The sequence below is a fragment of the Mya arenaria genome, chromosome 8 (genome assembly GCF_026914265.1).
Source record: "Mya arenaria isolate MELC-2E11 chromosome 8, ASM2691426v1".
NCBI classification, from domain to species: Eukaryota; Metazoa; Mollusca; class Bivalvia; order Myida; family Myidae; genus Mya; species Mya arenaria.
In genome coordinates, this window is record NC_069129.1 from 70599702 (window position 1) to 70620583 (window position 20882).

Genomic DNA, 20882 nt, shown 5'->3' on the forward strand with positions numbered 1-20882 from the left:
CTGCCGTTCTGTATAATTCCCATATAAACTGTTACCTCCCATCAGCTGCCGTTCTGTATAATTCCCATATAAACTGTTACCTCCCATCAGCTGCCGTTCTGTATAATTCCCATATAAACTGTTACCTCCCATCAGCTGCCGTTCTGTTTCTTCCCAATATATAAACTGTTGCCTCCCATCAGCCGCCGTTCTGTATAATTACCATATAAACTGTTGCCTCCCATCAGCTGCCATTCTGTATAATCCCCATATAAACTGTTACCTCCCATCAGCTGCCGTTCCGTATAATCACCATATAAACTATTGCCTCCTATCAGCCGCCGTTCTGTATAATCACCATATAAACTGAAGCCTCCCATCAGCCGCCGTTCTGTATATTCCCCATATAACCTGTTACCTCCCACCAGCTGCCGTTCTGTAAAATCATCATTTAAACTGTTGCCTCCCATCAGCTGCCGTTCTGTATTATCACTATATAAACTGTTGCCTCCCATCAGCTGCCGTTCTGTTTAATCCCCATATAAACTGTTGCCTCCTATCAGCTGTCGTTCTGTATAACCACCATATAAACTGTTGCCTCCTATCAGCTGTCGTTCTGTATAACCACCATATAAACTGTTGCCTCCCATCAGCTGCCGTCCTGTATAATCATCATATAAACTGTTACCTCCAATCAGCCGCCGTTCTGTATATTCACCATATAAACTGTTGCCTCCCATCAGCTGTCGTTCTGTAAAATCACTATATAAACTAGAACCTCCCAGCGGCGGCCGTTCTGTACAATCACCATATAAACTGTTGCCTTCCATCAGCTACCGTTCTGTATAATCCCCATATAACCTGTTACCTCCCATCAGCTGCCGTTCTGTAAAATCACCATATAAACTGTTGCCTCCCATCAGCTGCCGTTCTGTAAAATCACCATATAAACTGTTGCCTCACATCAGCCGCCGTTCTGTAAAATCACCATATAAATTGTTGCCTCCCATCAGCTGCCGTCTTGTATAATCCCCATATAACCTGTTACCTCCCATCAGCTGCCGTTCTGTAAAATCACCATATAAACTGTTGCCTCCCATCAGCTACCGTTCTGTAAAATCACTATATAAACTATAACCTCCCATCGGCGGCCGTTCTGTACAATCACCATATAAACTGTTACCTCCCATCAGCTGCCGTTCTGTAAAATCACCATATAAACTGTTGCCTCCCATCAGCTACCGTTCTGTAAAATCACTATATAAACTAGAACCTCCCATCGGCGGCCGTTCTGTACAATCACCATATAAACTGTTGCCTCCCATCAGCTGCCGTTCTGTAAAATCACCATATAAACTGTTGCCTCCCATCAGCCGCCGTTCTGTAAAATCACCATATAAATTGTTGCCTCCCATCAGCTGCCGTCCTGTATAATCCCCATATAACCTGTTGCCTCCCATCAGCCGCCGTTCTGTAAAATCACCATATAAAGTGTTGCCTCCCATCAGCTGCCGTCCTGTATAATCATCATATAAACTGTTACATCTCATCAGCCGCCGTTCTGTAAAATCACTCTATGAACTGTTACCTCTCATCAGCCGCCGTTCTGTAAAATCACTCTATGAACTGTTACCTACCATCAGCCGCCGTTCTGTACAATCACTCTATGAACTGTTACCTACCATCAGCCGCCGCTCTGTAAAATCACTCTATGAACTGTTACCTACCATCAGCCGCCGTTCTGTATAATCACCATTTACACTGTTACCTCTCATCAGCCGCCGTTCTGAAAAATCACCCTATGAACTGTTACCTCCCATCAGCTGCCAATCTCTAAAATCACCCTATGAAATGTTACCTCCCATCAGCTGCTGTTCTGTATAATCACCATATAAACTGTTACCTACCATCAGCCGCCGTTCTGTAAAATCACCATATGAACTGTTGCCTCCCATCAGCCGCCGTTCTGTATAATCACCTTAAAAACTGTTACCGCGCATCAGCTGCCGTCCTGTATATTCACCATATGAACTGTTACTCACATCAGCTGCAGTGAACGTCTGTAATCAGCTTTATTGTCTCCGAGTCTGGTCTTCTATTCTTGTCGTCATTTCGCACTTTGGGTCTACTATCACAATAACGCGGGGGAAAGTTATAATTTCAAATCACTTTTAAAATCACGTAATATTAAAACTCTAATGACACCAGTTCATTTAACATTATCATGAATTAACCCTATGCAACATGTTGATTGAATTTTTTTATGGCGTGCTGGCACAATACAAACAATAACAAGATACTTTTCAATTAAAATGTTTATTATATGCGATGATTTCCGATCCGATGATGTTGCATGCGTACATTTGAAAATATTTGCCGAAAGGCAGTTCATTAAATGAATTTAAGTTGAGTTGTAAATATTGTTTGATTATATTTGTTGATGCTTGGATTTGTCATCACAGAAGTTCTACTCAAGACTCTTTGTCATTAAACAACTATTGCAAGCTCATGCATCTATCTCACTTTCTTCACGTGTTAGTTGGAGTTTCGCCTTTTCTACCGTGTATTACTTTAAAGCTTTGTTAGTTGGTTTTCTTGTGCCCCTGGTATATAGATGGGTCAGAAATGTTGTCAATGTTATCCTAACTTGTGTAAGACAGGTAAATGTTTGTTATCGTTATGGCATATTTACCTTCTGTAACTTGGTTTACGATTTGCATTTAGTACTTAGGATTGCTCGTTCATATCTTCTTCAATTTCGGCTGTTTTGGCGTATGGTTCCTGTCTGTATGGCACGCTGTAGTTACTGGCAAGGGTTTTTCGCGGATTTTCGCAAGTGTGCTGCTTTGGGTGTTTAGTGACACTTCGCTTAAACTTCACACAGTGGTTATATCCCTTGCTGCATAATTGCATACTGACACTTTCACCACGCAGGTCATGTGAGATGAACAAACGCACGTGACGTCATTCAAAACGTTAAAAAAACCATTTTAAATTATTTAATTTTTTACTCACGGTATTTAATTGAAGTTTAATATGATTCTGTGATTGCATGCTCAACTCACACTAACAATCTATTAATTTCATAAGCGTTTATTTTGAGTATTGGTTTTATTTGTACTACATGTACACATATACATGTGTATATATATATAGCCCTTGATGAATCGCTTGTGTTGGGAAAGTCATATGATTATGTTACATACTCGTTTTTCTGCAGCAACATCATGTACTGAAGTTTGCTTCACCATTTAAAACCTGGAATAAAAGCTACCTTTTTACCTTTTACAGCAACGTATGCGCAACGAAGACGAGGTGCTGGCGAGGCAGCTATTGTCAATACGGCACGATATCCATCAACTAAAACTGCAGGTATGTGAAAGAAGTCAAAAGATCTCACGTCAAAAATAAAGTTCGTTATGAATATTGATATGATTTATTGTATTATTCATACAATGACAACTGAAGAAACAAGCCTTATTATAAAATAATTTGCCTTTGCTGCATGGAAATGATCGAATAATTGCGTGTTTATCATAAAAGCTGCCCCTCCGTCCTGGACGTTTTCAAAAATAGTAATTGTTTGGGCTCATACACGTGTGCACTGTTTTATCGTGTAGCTTATTTCTAGTAAAATGCTTTCTATTTTTAAGTAGACAATGTTACATTAAATAGTTGTTTTAAACCAAAGTCGTCCTTTGCATTGATTGAATATTAAATTGTTTTTAACTCGAAAGAACACACTATAATGTCTGTTTAACTAGTTAAAGCTGCACTCTCACAGATTGAACGTTTTGACAACTTTTTTTGTCTTGGAACTAGCCAATTTTGGCGAAAATCCATGGAAACCAGTTATTTAAGACTGCTGACAAAACATTAGATCGCAGATTTTTATATTCAATTTCAAAATTGATGTTTTATGCATTTTTCTTGAACCGTAAGTAACGGTTACAGCCATAAACATTAATTTTCGAACGGAAATATGAAAATCTACAATCTGATTTTTGTCAGCAATCTTTTATCATTGGTTTGCAGATATTTACGCAAAAATGTGCTCATTTCAAGACAAAAATTAGAAAAGTTGTAAAAATGGTATATCTGTGAGAGTGGAGCTTTAAGACATAGTTGATGTAAAAATGTGCCGAGAATCCCTTAAACATCCCCAGCAATCTTGAGCATTTTTGCCTTCACCTTTGTAATATACTGAAGCATTTTTTCAATGTGGCCATACTTCTAGTCGTTTGTAATGATTCTGAGACTTTTATAACAAGAAAGTCGTTCAAGACAGTTATGTTTTACCTTAACCATGCATGTACAGAAATCATGTTTTATTTTTAAACAAACATTTCTATTCCACAGAGAAGTTGTGAAGAGCACCAGGAAATGCTCGAAGACGTCACTATGGATATGGAAGAAAAACATGCACTGAACGAAATTTCGGACATACTGATTACGGATTCGGTACAAGATTCACCTTTGAAACACCTTGGTGTCACCCGCATGCATCTAAGTGCTAGAAGATTTTCTACATGTTGAAGGTGTATAATTTAAAAAAAAAGAAGATAAGCAATCTTTTGAGTACGACACAAGACTCTGTTTGTATAACTCGTACATAGAAAGGTTCCGTTGTTCGTGAAACGCTTCTTTTAAGCTTTATATAAACGACAATCTATAAATTCTTGCAAAGAGATGGAGATGTTTGAGATTAATTCAGCGTGTTATCTGTGATACAGTATCTTTGAGAAACAGTCCGCACAAGTTTTGTTTTGAAGGAGCTTGTTGACGATAGGAACGTTCATATCTCGTTCAAACAATGATTTACGAGTAGCTGAGAGGGAAATGATACTATAAGGAGAGCTGCAGTTGCTCCAGAGCTGAATTTGTTTTTAAATTAGACAATATGTACACTAAGCGCCAGACATACGCTAGTGGAATTCTAGGGACAATACCGAGGCTAATCTCTAACATTAATCCGATTGTTTATAGTTAACACGGATTTTGTCGTTGTTAACTATATTTAAATTATAACTATATTAAAATATTTCTTCCCCTGGAACTAAAATGGACACTCTTGTGGTTTGCAGTACAGTGTTTTTACTAAAAACTTTTCATTTTACAACGTTATCAACTTTATAACGAAGTTCTGAACAATCGGCCCATTATCTGCAAAACAAAAAGTTTTATACACGAACGCCTTGAAAGGGAGTTAATTTTCTGAAATGATATGAACCAGTTTTACACCGTTCCTTTCCCTTGAAATGTGACTAAGCCTCTTATACTGTATATCGTTTTTGCTATGGTTTGTCTTGTATGATATGCATCTGTCTTAAACCACGTGTTCTGAATCATCTGTTATCAGCGGTAATAGTGAGCCAAAACAATTATTCCAGTCCATAGCAACCATATGAATTGTTCAACTTCAGATTCCATTGTATGTAGAGTAGAAACCCGTTTGCTCGAACTCCCAGGGACCGGTTAATATACATCGAGCCTCGTGAAATACGAGCCAAGCGGGAATGCTTACCTTCAGTATGAAGATATCGGTCCTTCTCATCCAGTTCGAGTTTACGGTGAATTCGAGCCAAGCGAGTTCGAGGCAACGGGGTTCGAGTGTATATACATTTTGTCGCATCATTGATACATGTTTACGAACTAGTTATATTCTTATTAAAATATTTTGTGCAATCTTTATAAGAAACCCAGGATTCCTTTTTACCGTGTACATGTATATTGATTATATACGAGGAAATAAATGAACCGCAAATATTCTTATTCACTTTCAGCTGTTGATGAATACAGTGTGGTTGGGTGTTATAGTGGTAAAGTTGTCTACATCTCATTCTTGCAGTATGTGGATATGGTGACAGTGGCGATTCAAACGTGCTTTGTTTACCTGATTGACAAGCACAGTTTGCTAAGTCTATTTTCAAACAGCTGTTTCAAACTTGGTGTTCGCACATATTTGTGGGCCAATGACAATCGAGGATTTATCCTTTTTACTGTAGATCCATATCAAGTCAAGCAGATTTGACTGTGAATACAAACATTTTTTTCGTGGTGAGTATTTTGTCGATCTATATGATTTGGTAATGTTGTCTATTTTTCAAAGATCGCTCTACCCTCTGCGCATGCGTTAAGCAACTATGATTTACAGTTAAGGGTACCGTTGTCTAGAGGCAGTATGGCAGTTTTACATGAGGACGGTTATAATTTTATAAGCAGTAACTCGTAGTCAGTTATCGCCACATTGCGACATGTGGCGAGTTATAAACTTATAAGCAGTAACTCATAGTCAGTTATCGCCACAGTGCGACATGTGGCGAGTTATAAACTTGCCGTACCTCATAGTCAGTTATCGCCACATTGCGACATCTGGCGAGTTATAAACTTATAAGCAGTAACTCATAGTCAGTTATCGCCACAGTGCGACATGTGGCGAGTTATAAACTTGACGTACCTCATAGTCAGTTATCGTCGCACTGCGACATGTGGCGAGTTATAAACTTGCCGTACCTCATAGTCAGTTATCGTCGCACTGTGACATGTGGCGAGTTATAAACTTGCCGTACCTCATAGTCAGTTATCGTCGCACTGCGACATGTGGCGAGTTATAAACTTGCCGTACCTCATAGTCAGTTATCGCCACAGTGCGACATCTGGCGAGTTATAAACTTGCCGTACCTCATAGTCAGTTATTGTCGCACTGCGACATGTGGCGAGTTATAAACTTGCCGTACATCATAGTCAGTTATCGCCACAGTGCGACATGTGGCGAGTTATAAACTTGCCGTACCTCATAGTCAGTTATCGTCGCACTGCGACATGTGGCGAGTTATAAACTTGCCCTACCTCATAGTCAGTTATTGTCGCACTGCGACATGTGGCGAGTTAAAAACTTGCCGTACCTCATAGTCAGTTATCGTCGCACTCCGACATGTGGCGAGTTATAAACTTGCCGTACCTCATAGTCAGTTATCGTCGCACTGCGACATGTGGCGAGTTACAAACTTGCCGTACCTCATAGTCAGTCATCGTCGCACTCCGACATGTGGCGAGTTATAAACTTGCCGTACCTCATAGTCAGTTATCGTCGCACTGCGACATGTGGCGAGTTATAAACTTGCCGTAACTCGTAGCCAGTTATCGTCGCACAGCGACATGTGGCGAGTTATAAACTTGCCATACCTCATAGTCAGTTATCGTCGCACTGCGACATGTGGCGAGTTATAAACTTACCGTACCTCATAGTCAGTTATCGCCACAGTGCGACATGTGGCGAGTTATAAACTTATAAGCAGTAACTCATAGTCAGTTATCGTCGCACTCCGACATGTGGCGAGTTATAAACTTGCCATACCTCATAGTCAGTTATCGTCGCACTGCGACATGTGGCGAGTTATAAACTTACCGTACCTCATAGTCAGTTATCGCCACAGTGCGACATGTGGCGAGTTATAAACTTATAAGCAGTAACTCATAGTCAGTTATCGTCGCACTCCGACATGTGGCGAGTTATAAACTTGCCGTACCTCATAGTCAGTTATCGTCGCACTGCGACATGTGGCGAGTTATAAACTTGCCGTAACTCGTAGCCAGTTATCGTCGCACTGCGACATGTGGCGAGTTATAAACTTGCCGTACCTCATAGTCAGTTATCGTCGCACTGCGACATGTGGCGAGTTATAAACTTGCCGTACCTCATAGTCAGTTATCGTCGCACTGCGACATGTGGCGAGTTATAAACTTACCGTAACTCGTAGACAGTTATCGCCACTATGCGACATGTGGAGAGTTTTAAACTTACCGAACCACGTTGTCAATAATCGTGACAGTTTGACAGGTGGCGAGGTATAAACTTGCCGTACCTCATAGTCAGTTATCGTCGCACTGCGACATGTGGCGAGTTACAAACTTGCCGTACCTCATAGTCTGTTATCGTCGCACTGCGACATGTGGCGAGTTATAAACTTGCCGTAACTCGTAGCCAGTTATCGTCGCACTGCCACATGTGGCGAGTTATAAACTTGCCGTACCTCATAGTCAGTAATCGTCGCATTGCGACATGTGGCGAGTTATAAACTTGCCGTACCTCATAGTCAGTTTTCGCCACAGTGCGACATGTGGCGAGTTATAAAATTATAAGCAGTAACTCATAGTCAGTTATCGTCGCACTCCGACATGTGGCGAGTTATAAACTTGCCGTACCTCATAGTCAGTTATCGTTGCACTGCGACATGTGGCCAGTTATAAACTTGCCGTAGTTCGTAGCCAGTTATCGTCGCACTGCGACATGTGGCGAGTTATAAACTTGCCGTACCTCATAGTCAGTTATCGTCGCACTGCGACATGTGGCGAGTTATAAACTTGCCGTACCTCATAGTCAGTTATCGTCGCACTGCGACATGTGGCGAGTTATAAACTTACCGTAACTCGTAGTCAGTTATCGCCACTATGCGACATGTGGAGAGTTTTAAACTTACCGAACCACGTTGTCAATAATCGTGACAGTTTGACAGGTGGCGAGGTATAAACTTGCCGTAACTCTTAGTCAATTATAGCCACAGTGTAACATGTGGCGAGTTAAAACTTGCGTAACTAGTTGTCAGTTATCGCCACAGCATGACATGTGGCGATAACAGTTATAAACTTGCAGTAACTCGTTGTGAATAATCATGACTGTGTGACATGTAACGATTCATAAACTTACCGTTACTCGTAGTCAAATATCGTGACAGTATGACCTTTGGCGAGTTATAATCTTGCCGTAATCCTTATTCAATTATCGTTACAGTATGACATGTGGATAGTTATAAACTTGCCGTGATTCGTAACTCGTGGTCAATTGTCGTGACAGTATGACATGTGGAGAGTTATAGATTTGCCGTAACTTTTGGTCAAAAACCACCACAGTGTGACATGTGGCGAGTTATAGACTTGCCGTAACTCCTTGTCAATAATCGCCACAATGTGACATTTGGCGAGTTATAGACTTGCAGTAACTCGTAGTCCATAATCGCAACAATGTGACATTTGGCGAGTTATAGACTTGCAGTAACTCGTTGTCAATAATCGCCACAATGTGACATTTGGCGAGTTATAGACTTGCCGTAACTCGTTGTCAATAATCGCCACCGTGTGACATTTGGCGAGTTATAGACTTGCCGTAACTTGTTGTCAATAATCGCCACAATGTGACATTTGGCGAGTTATAGACTTGCCGTAACTCGTTGTCAATAATCGCCACCGTGTGACATTTGGCGAGTTATAGACTTGCCGTAACTCGTTGTCAATAATCGCCACCGTGTGACATTTGGCGAGTTATAGACTTGCCGTAACTCGTTGTCAATAATCGCCACCGTGTGACATTTGGCGAGTTATAGACATGCCGTAACTCGTAGTCAATAATCGCCACAATGTGACATTTGGCGAGTTATAGACTTGCCGTAACTCGTTGTCAATAATCGCCACCGTGTGACATTTGGCGAGTTATAGACTTGCCGTAACTCGTTGTCAATAATCGCCACCGTGTGACATTTGGCGAGTTATAGACTTGCCGTAACTCGTTGTCAATAATCGCCACCGTGTGACATTTGGCGAGTTATAGACTTGCCGTAACTCGTTGTCAATAATCGCCACAATGTGACATTTGGCGAGTTATAGACTTGCAGTAACTCGTAGTCAATAATCGCCACAATGTGACATTTGGCGAGTTATAGACTTGCCGTAACTCCTTGTCAATAATCGCCACCGTGTGACATTTGGCGAGTTATAGACTTGCCGTAACTCGTAGTCAATAATCGCCACAATGTGACATTTGGCGAGTTATAGACTTGCCGTAACTCGTTGTCAATAATCGCCACCGTGTGACATTTGGCGAGTTATAGACTTGCAGTAACTCGTAGTCAATAATCGCCACAATGTGACATTTGGCGAGTTATAGACTTGCCGTAACTCGTTGTCATTAATCGCCACCGTGTGACATTTGGCGAGTTATAGACTTGCCGTAACTTGTTGTCAATAATCGCCACAATGTGACATTTGGCGAGTTATAAACTTGCCGTAACTCGTTGTCAACTATCATGACAATAAAACATGTGGCGAGTTATAAACTTGCAGTTACTCGTTGTCAATGTTCGCCACAGTGTGAAATGTGGCGAGGTATAAATTTGCAATAACTCGTTGTCAATTATCATGACAATATAACATGTGGCGAGCTATAAATTAGCAGTAACTCGTTGTCAATAACCATGACTGTTTAACATGTAACGAGTTATAAACTTGCCGTAACCAGTGGTCACAAGTGGCGAGTTATGAGCTTGCCGTAACTCGTAGTCAGTTATCAAGATAGTATTACATGTGGCGAGTTATAGACTTGCCATTACTTGTTGCACACCCATGTGCATTCATGGTCTGAGTTTTGTCTAATATTTTGACTAATTTTTGATAATGGGGTTTTGTATATAAGGCGAACAATAAGAGCTTCACGTGTAGTTCCCAACTTGTACTAAATAACACTAATTAAAAAGTAAAATATCACGGCATAATACTAGGCATGGAAGCTTTTTTAAGCTATTCTCTTCTGTCCCAGATATATTAAGGCACATAACATTGTCAAAGCAGGATGCCAAATTTGCTGTGTCTTTTAGTGCTAATGGCAATCATTAATGTGTTCAAACACAAAGGGCTGCAACGGTTTTCTTAGACATGACAGACCATTGGTCTAAGAAACAATCATTATTTTGAGATCTGATCTGTTATAGCAGACACCAGAGTGTAAAGTGCAATACCATTAAACAACCATGTACAAATCCTCGGTTTGGATGGAAGGGGCTGCGGGAGTGCGGGGGGGGGGGGGGCGGGGGCGGGGTTGCAGACACTCATAGAACTGCAATCATTACATCATTACATACATGCCTCCCTTTCCTCTATCGCATAGCAACTCGAGATCACTCAGGTCATCCAGGCATATGACACACGCACGCACGCACGCACGCACGCACACACGCACGCACGCACGCACACACACGCGCGCGCGCGATTTTCCGCGATGACACTATCTCACCCACGGTGGCGAAAAACGCCTGGTTGGCAGTGTACGCTGGGCTAGTGTTATAACAAGCATTATCGAATCGAATCGGCCAATAGCGAGCCTCAAATGAAATCACAGGGACAATAGCCAGAGTATGTCCGAGGTTCTCAACCACTTAAGATATATACATGCCCTTCCCCTACGTAGAAGCAAGTGAATATGCCGCCGGAAAACTATAAGTTTCAATATCCTCTTTATGTAAAGAATCCCCCGCCACTCTACATACATTTCTATTTATATTATTCAGATAGAACCTTCTTTTATACGAATTCAGTGCATGCTGTTTAGAACATTATGCGTTTTCTTAGTTAAACACTCAAATCACCTGTCAACTTTTGCTTGGTAAGTAACGTTAAGTAACCGTTTAAAATGCTTTAAATGTTTGAAATATCATGTACATGTTTAATACATTCGTTATGTCCATTATGCCTAGTCATTTCTTCAGTCTACTTCTAATGCTAACCATTTTCCTTTCTTTACATTGCGCGATGTGGGACGCTCTGTCCTTCGATTATATTTGCTGTATGCATTCAAAAGAAATTGCTAGTTTAAAACAGATTATATTGTAATTTAAGAACTTGCGCAATATGAATGGCTCACCAAAGCTTCTGTATGGGTACTTCATTTTAAACCGAAACGTTTACAATTCAATTTATGCCTTTATCAGTATACATAATGTTATTATTCACGAACTATAGAGCGTGATTAATATGCAGATTTGAGCAGATTTTCTGTATAACTTCCTTCTTTGTATGAGCTTGACTCATTAAGTTATTCATACCGTGTGGACAGTTTTGGATTGATATAAAAGGTTTTAAAGGGACTCGCTGATGGTTTGTAAAATGCGCTTTTTACGAAAATAAAATTCGTATTACGAAAAGAAGTGTGGAAAATCATTTGCAATTTTAAAACTAAGAACCTGATGACCTTAAACCCTTCAGCAAATGTTGATTTTTGTTCAAATATCGTCTGTGAAGACTAAATTTTTGAATAACGTTACTAACGGAATTCAACGATTCGTTGAATTAATTTGATTGAAATCATCACTTGATGTTATCAATGTATTCTTAAAAGGTCAAAATATACATCTATTGTTGTATCACTCCTTGTGACCTAGGTGTAATAATATTGTTTTTTTTTCTTGACTTCACCGGGGTGGGTTAGCACTAAAGACAAAATATTTTTTCAATACTTTCATTTGTTTTCTCTTCAATTTCGGTATCAAAGAGTAAAAAGTGATACAAAAGTAGTTTCAGACGCTCTACGTTAAGAAAAAGTTCAAAATCATGAACGAGTTCCTTTAAAGTCAAATTGAGTAAAACATGCAATTCAAACACTCATGAGAATATCGTGTTACCGGTTCTAACTTTAAGACATCGTCAACACGTGGTTAACCATTATTACAACTAATAACCATCATGAAAACTGTTTTATTTGCCGTTGTAAATATTTACATTTCAATGCTTGCTAACATTGTGGAAAGTAAAAGTCAGTTAACGGATAAATTAATAGTCAAAGTGCAGGATTACACCACGGTGTCAAAGGAGTTGTTTCAATCCTATGTCTTTCTGTACAGGGTAAGTGGCCGTGTGATGTTCCGCTAAGCTTGTCTCAATCCTATGTCTTTCTGTACAGGGTAAGTGGCCGTGTGATGTTCCGCTAAGCTTGTCTCAATCCTATGTCTTTCTGTACAGGGTAAGTGGCCGTGTGATGTTCCGCTAAGCTTGTCTCAATCCTATGTCTTTCTGTACAGGGTAAGTGGCCGTGTGATGTTCCGCTAAGCTTGTCTCAATCCTATGTCTTTCTGTACAGGGTAAGTGGCCGTGTGATGTTCCGCTAAGCTTGTCTCAATCCTATGTCTTTCTGTACAGGGTAAGTGGCCGTGTGATGTTCCGCTAAGCTTGTCTCAATCCTATGTCTTTCTATACAGGGTAAGTGGCCGTGTGATGTTCCGCTAAGCTTGTCTCAATCCTATGTCTTTCTGTACAGGGTAAGTGGCCGTGTGATGTTCCGCTAAGCTTGTTTGAAAATGAATTAGGTTTGATTATACAGACATCTGAATAACAAACCAATACTTGTCTCTTGTTTGAAAGGCCAAACATGTAATGTTTTGCTAAGTTCAATTAAAAATGTAGCAAGCTTATTTCGGTTTATTTAGCTCCATGTTCATGGTTTGAATTTGTTTTATCATTTGTGTCTTCTAAAACAACGTGTATTGGGATGGTATATTGGCGTAAGACGCCTGTCTGTCAGCTGCTGGCAGGCATTACGCTTTGTCTCTTTGTCCTCATTGAACACATCTACATGCTATTTTATAAATAAAGGATGATATTTCATTGCATTATTAAAGCATTGTAAGTCGTTTGTCTGTCATCTGCTTCAACTGCCTGATTAAGGCAGGTTTTCTTTTGCTTCATATTGTCCCCAGCTGTCACAACCCTTGATAGTTTGTTACAATGAGTTAAATGATCTTTCTTGTAAATATTTACTATGCTTTACGGGAAGTCGAGTGATATTATGCTTTTTCATCGCGTTTTTTTTTTTTTACTTTTGAACTATTTGGCATTCCATAATCAGAGTCCAATGTGTGATTGTCATGTTGCAGATTGTTCCTGGTATCTTTGTCTTCAAACAAAAAGGCTTTGCTGGACATGAGCTGACCAAAGCAGAACTGGACAAACTTAGACACAAGTATCAGGTGACTACCTTTATTTCAAACAGGGAGTAATTATTTAACACAATATATATTCTGTACTGTTAAGTTTTGAATGGATCTAAAGGTTAATTATATTTTGGACTGTTCAGTTTTAAATGGATCTAAAGGTTAATTATATTTTGGACTGTTCAGTTTTAAATGGATCTAAAGGTTAATTATATTTTGGACTGTTAAGTTATGAATAGATCTAAAGGTTTATTATATTCTGTACTGTTCTGTTGAGTTTTGAATGGATCTAAAGGTTTATTATATTCTGTACTGTTAAGTTTTGAATGGATCTAAAGGTTAATTATATTTTGGACTGTTAAGTTTTGAATGGATCTAAAGGTTAATTATATTTTGGACTGTTAAGTTTTGAATGGATCTAAAGGTTAATTATATTTTGGACTGTTCAGTTTTAAATGGATCTAAAGGTTAATTATATTTTGGACTGTTAAGTTATGAATAGATCTAAAGGTTTATTATATTCTGTACTGTTAAGTTTTGAACGGATCTAAAGGTTTATTATATTCTGAACTGTTCAGTTTTGAATGAATCTAAACATACATGTTGTCATTTTCAAAAAAATCGGTCCCGCCATATACACCATAAGGCGGTTAATTGATAACACAATGCTCCGGAGTAATGTAACTGCAATATGGCCATTTTCGAGATTGTATCAACGATATCTCCCCCTGCAGGTAGAGCAAGTGGAACAGGTCCGCCGGTCGTTCATCAAGGCAGAAGAGTCAATGTTTAACTCCGACCTGGTAATGATTATATTTTTTAGTGTCCTATCTCATCTTTATTTGCTAATTCAGTGCTCTTGAAACATACATCTCTCAAAACCGTATGTCTGCCTTGAGTCATCGATATGGATACGCCTTTTAAAGTGTCGCTTCTAAGGGTTAATGTCAACATTTTTATGCGATAACCTAACTTATGATTAACTAACATCAGCGTAGTGAACTGCTTGATTTTTCAAAAACAATATCTATCACATTTTATATCTGTCGTGTTACCATCGTTGTTTAAAACATTAGACTAATCCTATTTGTATGCTATTTCGAATGTTCAAGTCGACATCAGAAGGAAACAGTGACTTTGGGATGGGTATCGAACAAGCAAGGTCAAAAGGTTACACAGGAGAAGGTGTCACTGTCGGTATCCTAGACGTCGGCGCATGCACGGACCATCCCTTCCTGAGTGACAAAATTGTGAGCCTGTGATAAAGTAACCGTATATAGTTGTACTATGTTGTCAAGAAAGAAGTGAATTTGATAAAAAACAACAACACGCGCTTTAGATAATTTTAATATATTCTACATCGACGTATATGATAATCATGAGTTTGCCAAATGATCAAATATTAATGTGCAAATAGTCTTCAGCTGATCTTTAATTGGAAATCTTAGTGCAAGAGTTTGTAACTACTCCTACTTCATTACCGAGTTACAACTGGTTTGCACTTAGCTCACGAAACTAATGTTTTCTTTCGGAGCTCCAGGCGCATATAGGGTTTAAATTTTCAGCGATCTTGTTCTATTACAGACCAAGGAATTGTCGTGGAACTTCCCTGACAATTCAAAAAATGTTGATCCAGACTGGAATCCGAATTATGCTGAAACATATCCCCTACTAGAGTAAGTATGATACTTAAAATACACAATCACTTTTTTACTAGCCGCTTTTGACGAATCCAATTAGCCATGCATATAAGAACAGAAAATACATTTTGACATGCCTTATGTCTTGTGCATGTTTTAAACCTTTTTTCAAACACGTTATTTAACCCTTGTTTCAATTTGAATCAAGGTGTTATATCTATGTTGGTGTGGACTATTCAAGGTGTTATATCTATGTTGGTGTGGACTATTTTTCTGATTTCAGTCACGGTACCAACATGTGTGGCTTAGTGGCGTCCTCGGAAGGGTGTGGTGGAGGCGTGGCCCCAGACTCGAGGCTGGCAGGTAGTGTTGCAGAATAATGCGGCTATATATTTGTTCTGTTGGCTTAACATGAGGCCACTGTGTCACCGTCCATATTGTTTCCTTTGCTTGAGTCTTAAAAAGGAAATATTTATCCGAAGATATCGTCGTTGTAACAAAATGGTGAGGTCACAAAGTGGAAACTGTTTATGTTGCAACAACAAGATTGAAGACTCATACACACGTTTCCCAATTCTTTTAAACTAAGTTTATATCCAAGCATAAAATGAACGGTATGTTTGCGAAAAACTTCCTAAATGATCGAACCACTGTTAATAAAAATATTACAACTTTTGTATTGCAAAAATAGTTTTGTAAAATACGACCATGGTTTTCGACCTCTGGCCACGTGTTTATTTATAACGAAGGTAATATTTTAGAGCCCAAGTCCCTACCCTTAAATATGACTGTTTTTTTTAATCGTTAAACATCGACACGCACTTAGCCCTTGAAACAAGAGAATTAGGGAACCTATAATATGGTATTTTATTGGTAACGCGCTTTTACTTCTTTTGAGATTACAATCTTAAATTAGTCACGGTCTACTTTAAATTTATTTGGTGTCTCGAAAAAATATATGATGAAAAGCTTTTTATCGAAACATTTTATTGACATTAATACGCTAATCATTTTGTTGGATTTCAAATCAATACTCGGAAAAAGCACACACTAAAAGATCGTGCTTCTGAAGTACTTTATTGCTTCGCGGTGATTAGAACATTGTCTTTGAATGGCTTATTTACCATGTCCTTAAATTAACATTTTTCATATATGGAACATGCAAATCTCAACATATATTTGTTGATAACCTTTTTTAACCGTAAATGTGTATGACTTTCAAGAATTTAATATTCTGTCCCCAGTGTTAAAAGTGTTTCGGATGGACCCGGCGATTCGCTGTTTACCATGTATGGATGAGGACCACTACGCCTTGGCATTAGCATTCCGCCCTGAAGAAATTCATATATATGCAAGTGGACTGTCCTTATCTGAGTTGACGGGTGTCAGCATCGCCATAAAAGCCACCATACAAAACGGAATCATTAAGGTTATTTGCGGTTCTGTTTGTTTACTTCATTATTGCATAAAACAAGTAATATTCGTCTCAACATTTGTATGTCCTTCTTTAAATATATTTAATATGAGCGAGTGTTTTAGTGAGTTTACAACTAAAGGAGAGTGAATGTATCCGTTATATATGGTGATTGGCTTCTTTTCAATGAACTGCAGGGTCGAGGAGGGAAAGGTTCCATTTACGTGTACCCGGCTGGTAACGTTGGTAACGCTTTTGTGAACAACCCGTACACCGTATCTGTCAATGGTATCGGTGTTAATGGTACCGTCCCTAGCTTTGCAAGCGCGAGTGCTACTGTTATCACGTCTGTTCTTGCTGAAGGAAGAACTCTCGAATCCAAATTGATGGTATTTATTTGTTAATAGACCTAAATATGTTCTTGTTTGCTTATCTCTTGTGCCCAGTTGTGAAAAACATATCGTTAGTAGTTAAATACATTCAAAACATATTCTATACATTGATTATGATGTGTCTTTTTTAAATTGCGCAAAACGTTTTAAAATATACGACACGCACATGAATTAACCTATTCCACAGTATCAAGGTGTTCTGACATTTATTCATTTGGAGAAAGTTTTTCATTTACAAGTATTCAACTTTTTCCCTCCAGTCGACGACATCCTGTAAACCTGAGCGTAACTGTTCTGTATTCAATGGGCTGTCTCCCGCCACTGCCATCACCGCAGCAATCATCACATTTGCTCTCCAAAACAAGTATTCACAACCTCTTTTAGGTTTGCAGTAACACAAACGTATTGACTTTATTATGTCCTCGGAAGCTGAACATGTAATAACTGTTTTTTGACAAAGAAAACTTTTAAGTCTGTGCTACAGGAGGGCATTAAAAGTGTCAGCGGGCAGTCTAAATGAAACCAGAGTCAGATATTCTTATAAGGTGTGCGCTTCTTTTAAAGCTAAACTTAAGTCTAAAGTAAAATCAAGTTTCTGACGTACTTTTTCTTAAAGTCTAGATGTTTGAAATGTTGGTTTATTTGATTTCAGTTCCGCGTTGACGTACAGAGACGTATTTCATATCCTGGTACAGGCTTCTGAACACGAGCAATTGGGTTCCGAGGCGTCCAATTTCAAAACTAACGCTGCCGGCAGGCAGGATTGTGTTTTGGAGCTAGCAATGCAAATCATATAAGGAAAGTGATAAAATACGCATATATATTGATAATTATGTTAACTATGTGCGTTAACTATGGCATGTTTTGATTGTTTGGCTTTGTATCCTTGTGGTATTAAAGAAGATCATAGCTGGAACGCTGCTAGACCTGTCCCAGTAGTTACCATTGCAGTAATGCGGCGACATAGTGTGATTAAGATTAGGCTATAGAAAATTTGCTTCAGGGTAGGACATTAGAACATGTGACAACATTTTCCTGTTGTTTCAGTTCATAGCGTGTACGGATTCGGTCTGTTGAATGCAGAGAAAGTCGGTAGTTTAGCCTCTAACTGGAATTTTGTTGGTTCCCTGGTTGCAGTCACTCAAACACTATCAGACAAGCCCGAGCAGTAAGTACCTTCCGGCAACTTGAATGATGTGAATGGCATAATCTGTTTAACTCGAATGTTTTTATGAATTTTGATTATGCGATGAATACTTTGAGCTTTGTATACGACGAATCCTTTCCTTTCTGACAGTTTGTTAAAACACCATGATTTGCAGTTCACTGTGTTGTTACAGAAGCTACAAAAGGAACTGCTTCGATAGTTTTAACTGTTGCATTTAAAATGTAAACAAGAAATCAATGCTTCTCATTTACATGAATATACCCTTTATCCAGGTGCAAAAACAACACATGTTCGATCAAAGTGAACTTGTCATGCTCAAAATACACCGCGTGTGTCCAGTCTGTAGAGCAGGTTTTCGTGACGGTGAACTTGACCACTCCATCTATGAAAAACACAAGGTTGTATATCGACTCACCGGGCGGGACCAGGTCTGTTCTGTTGGACCGATACCAGTCGAGCATAGGGACTGTGAATAATCTTGATCTGCGGTCTGTCCACTTTTGGGACGAGCAATCTATTGGGGAATGGACCATTACTTTGGAGATAGAAAGTCAAGTGACAGGTACACTGTCTGTAATTGTTCTCACTGCTCCTCGGGGTGATACTCCTGACTAATACGCCATAGCAAGCGTAGTATGCTCCTCAAGTATAATCCTCTGTTCTCATCCTCATAAGCAAATCATTGAATTATGTAAACATTATTATATGAATACCTGCACATGTATACAAATGCTGACTTTTACGAGTTACTAATTTGCATCAAAATATTTTGACTGACTGACAAAATCTACCTGATTTCAGAGTCCCTTGCGTTGATTGTAAGCTCCATGACGTGGTACGGTACTGGAAATGAGGCGCAGGTTACAGGGGGATTCTCGTTCGGAGCATTCGCGGCTATTCTCTACCCGATCGTAGTTTTCTCCGCAACAGGATGTTTTTTTTTATTGTGGAATGAAACGTGGCTGGTGAAATAACAATGTAGCTGCTCTTAAAGTGGTTGTTTCATTTGAAGCGCACCTCACAGTTCTCTACCATATTCAGGTTTCTCTGGAATGTGTGTCTCAAATACTTCGGAAAAAAACATCATGGTTGGTGATATGCTAAGTTAAGCCGGTCTATTGTTTAAGCTGTTTATACCCCATCGAAGACCTCTTATCACACTATTTAAGGGTATATAATTAGGTCCTTGTGTATTGCATTCATATGTGCGCAGTGTTGAGACAGTAAATAAAGGTAAACACCATACGTTCAATACAGCAATATATATGTTGAGACTCGTATATTTTTTTATACCTTTCCTTCTCGTATGGCAAAGTAAAACTGATGTATTTTCATTCCAAAAATAACCATTTAATTATTTAATTCAACAAATAATGCATTTGTATTTTAAATCACATTGGTATCGACACTAACAACACGTTCTCTGTGGTTTTGTTTGCCAATTGCACTCCTTCACATATACCATGGCGGTAACTCCAACACTAATGAATGAAGACATTTCAATGTGTAGTTATGTAACATGCCTCTGTTGTATTGTGATTATTCTTACTGCTCGTGAAGTGTATAGGCCGTATGCCTCTATACAGGGTTGTCGTTGATTGTTTACCTGCTGACATTGTGTTTCTAACTAGCATTGTATTATCAATGGTCTATATGTTCCATCAACTTTGGATGCTCATTATCTTGTTCGCAACGTTTTTTTTTATTTCTGCTATTAAACTGCATAAATATCGTCAGTTTTATTACCCATTCAAATAATAAAACAAACATGTTATACATAAAAACAGTTTTGAAATTAAAAGCGAAACAATATGATGATAAAATGGACAACACATTTCATGAAGTGGTTTGTCTCGTGCAACGATTATTGATCTGACATTCCTCTTTGATCATTGCAGAAAGTGGTTACTCTATTAGTAAACTATTAGTGTCGTGTAATAAAGGACGCTGATCCTCATATTTAAAGGTTGTAGTTTAAACCGAATTTTTAAACACGATCTAAAAATAAGTATAAGACACAGAATGATTTTTTCGATGACCACACAACTAATAAAAAGGTTTACCCACTTAGAATGGACTGTACATACTAATTGTAAATCGTATCTGTCAGTCGTTTTCTTGCATAACGCCGCCTAAAAGTCACTGCCGCCTCATTATGAGTAGTCGTCATACATATTTACGAATTCAGGCGAGATTGTAGGAACTTCATTGTTTCATACCCTTATCACCTGTAGGAACTTCATTGTGTTCATACATCTATCACGTGTAGGAACTTCATTGTGTGCATACCTGTATCACCTGTAGGAACTTCATTGTTACATACCCCTATCACGTGTAGGAACTTCATTATGTTCATACCTCTATCACCTGTAGGAACTGCATTGTTACATACCCCTATCACGTGTAGGAACGTCATTGTGTTCATACCTGTATCACCTGTAGGAACTTCATTGTTACATACCCCTATCACGTGTAGGAACTTCATTATGTTCATACCTCTATCACCTGTAGTAACTTCATTGTTTCATACCCCTATCA

The 20882-nt window shown here is 38.9% G+C and overlaps 2 protein-coding genes across 8 annotated transcripts in view; both read left to right on the forward strand.

Annotated features, from left to right (window-relative positions):
* The window catches only part of LOC128244594 (protein FAM167A-like), a 51228-nt gene extending 45477 nt beyond the window's left edge, over positions 1 to 5751 (forward strand). For all 7 annotated transcript variants that reach the window (XM_052962596.1, XM_052962595.1, XM_052962593.1 and 4 more), the window contains 2 exons: positions 3271 to 3351; positions 4339 to 5751. In XM_052962596.1, the coding sequence (XP_052818556.1) occupies positions 3271 to 3351; positions 4339 to 4515 (258 nt within the window). In that variant the 3' untranslated portion in view covers positions 4516 to 5751. The remainder of the gene's footprint in view (positions 1 to 3270; positions 3352 to 4338) is intronic.
* Positions 5752 to 12362: 6611 nt separating this feature from the next.
* On the forward strand, positions 12363 to 20076 carry LOC128244527 (proprotein convertase subtilisin/kexin type 4-like). The gene is made up of 13 exons (XM_052962527.1): positions 12363 to 12645; positions 13674 to 13766; positions 14465 to 14533; positions 14843 to 14980; positions 15315 to 15406; positions 15654 to 15733; positions 16615 to 16799; positions 16982 to 17173; positions 17437 to 17540; positions 17829 to 17967; positions 18202 to 18344; positions 18617 to 18906; positions 19146 to 20076. Exons 1-13 carry the CDS (start codon positions 12487 to 12489, stop codon positions 19316 to 19318), a joined length of 1857 nt encoding a protein of 618 aa, XP_052818487.1. The 5' UTR covers positions 12363 to 12486; the 3' UTR covers positions 19319 to 20076.
* The last annotated feature ends 806 nt before the right edge of the window (positions 20077 to 20882 follow it).

Excerpts from the sequence above, each read along its gene's own strand:
- LOC128244527 (XM_052962527.1), top strand. The coding sequence starts at position 12,487 with ATGAAAACTGTTTTATTTGCCGTTGTAAATATTTACATTTCAATGCTT. Across the intron at positions 14,981-15,314 it reads CCTTCCTGAGTGACAAAATT|ACCAAGGAATTGTCGTGGAA; the intron begins GTGAGCCTGTGA and ends GTTCTATTACAG. Across the intron at positions 17,968-18,201 it reads TGGAGCTAGCAATGCAAATC|CAACATTTTCCTGTTGTTTC; the intron begins ATATAAGGAAAG and ends TAGAACATGTGA.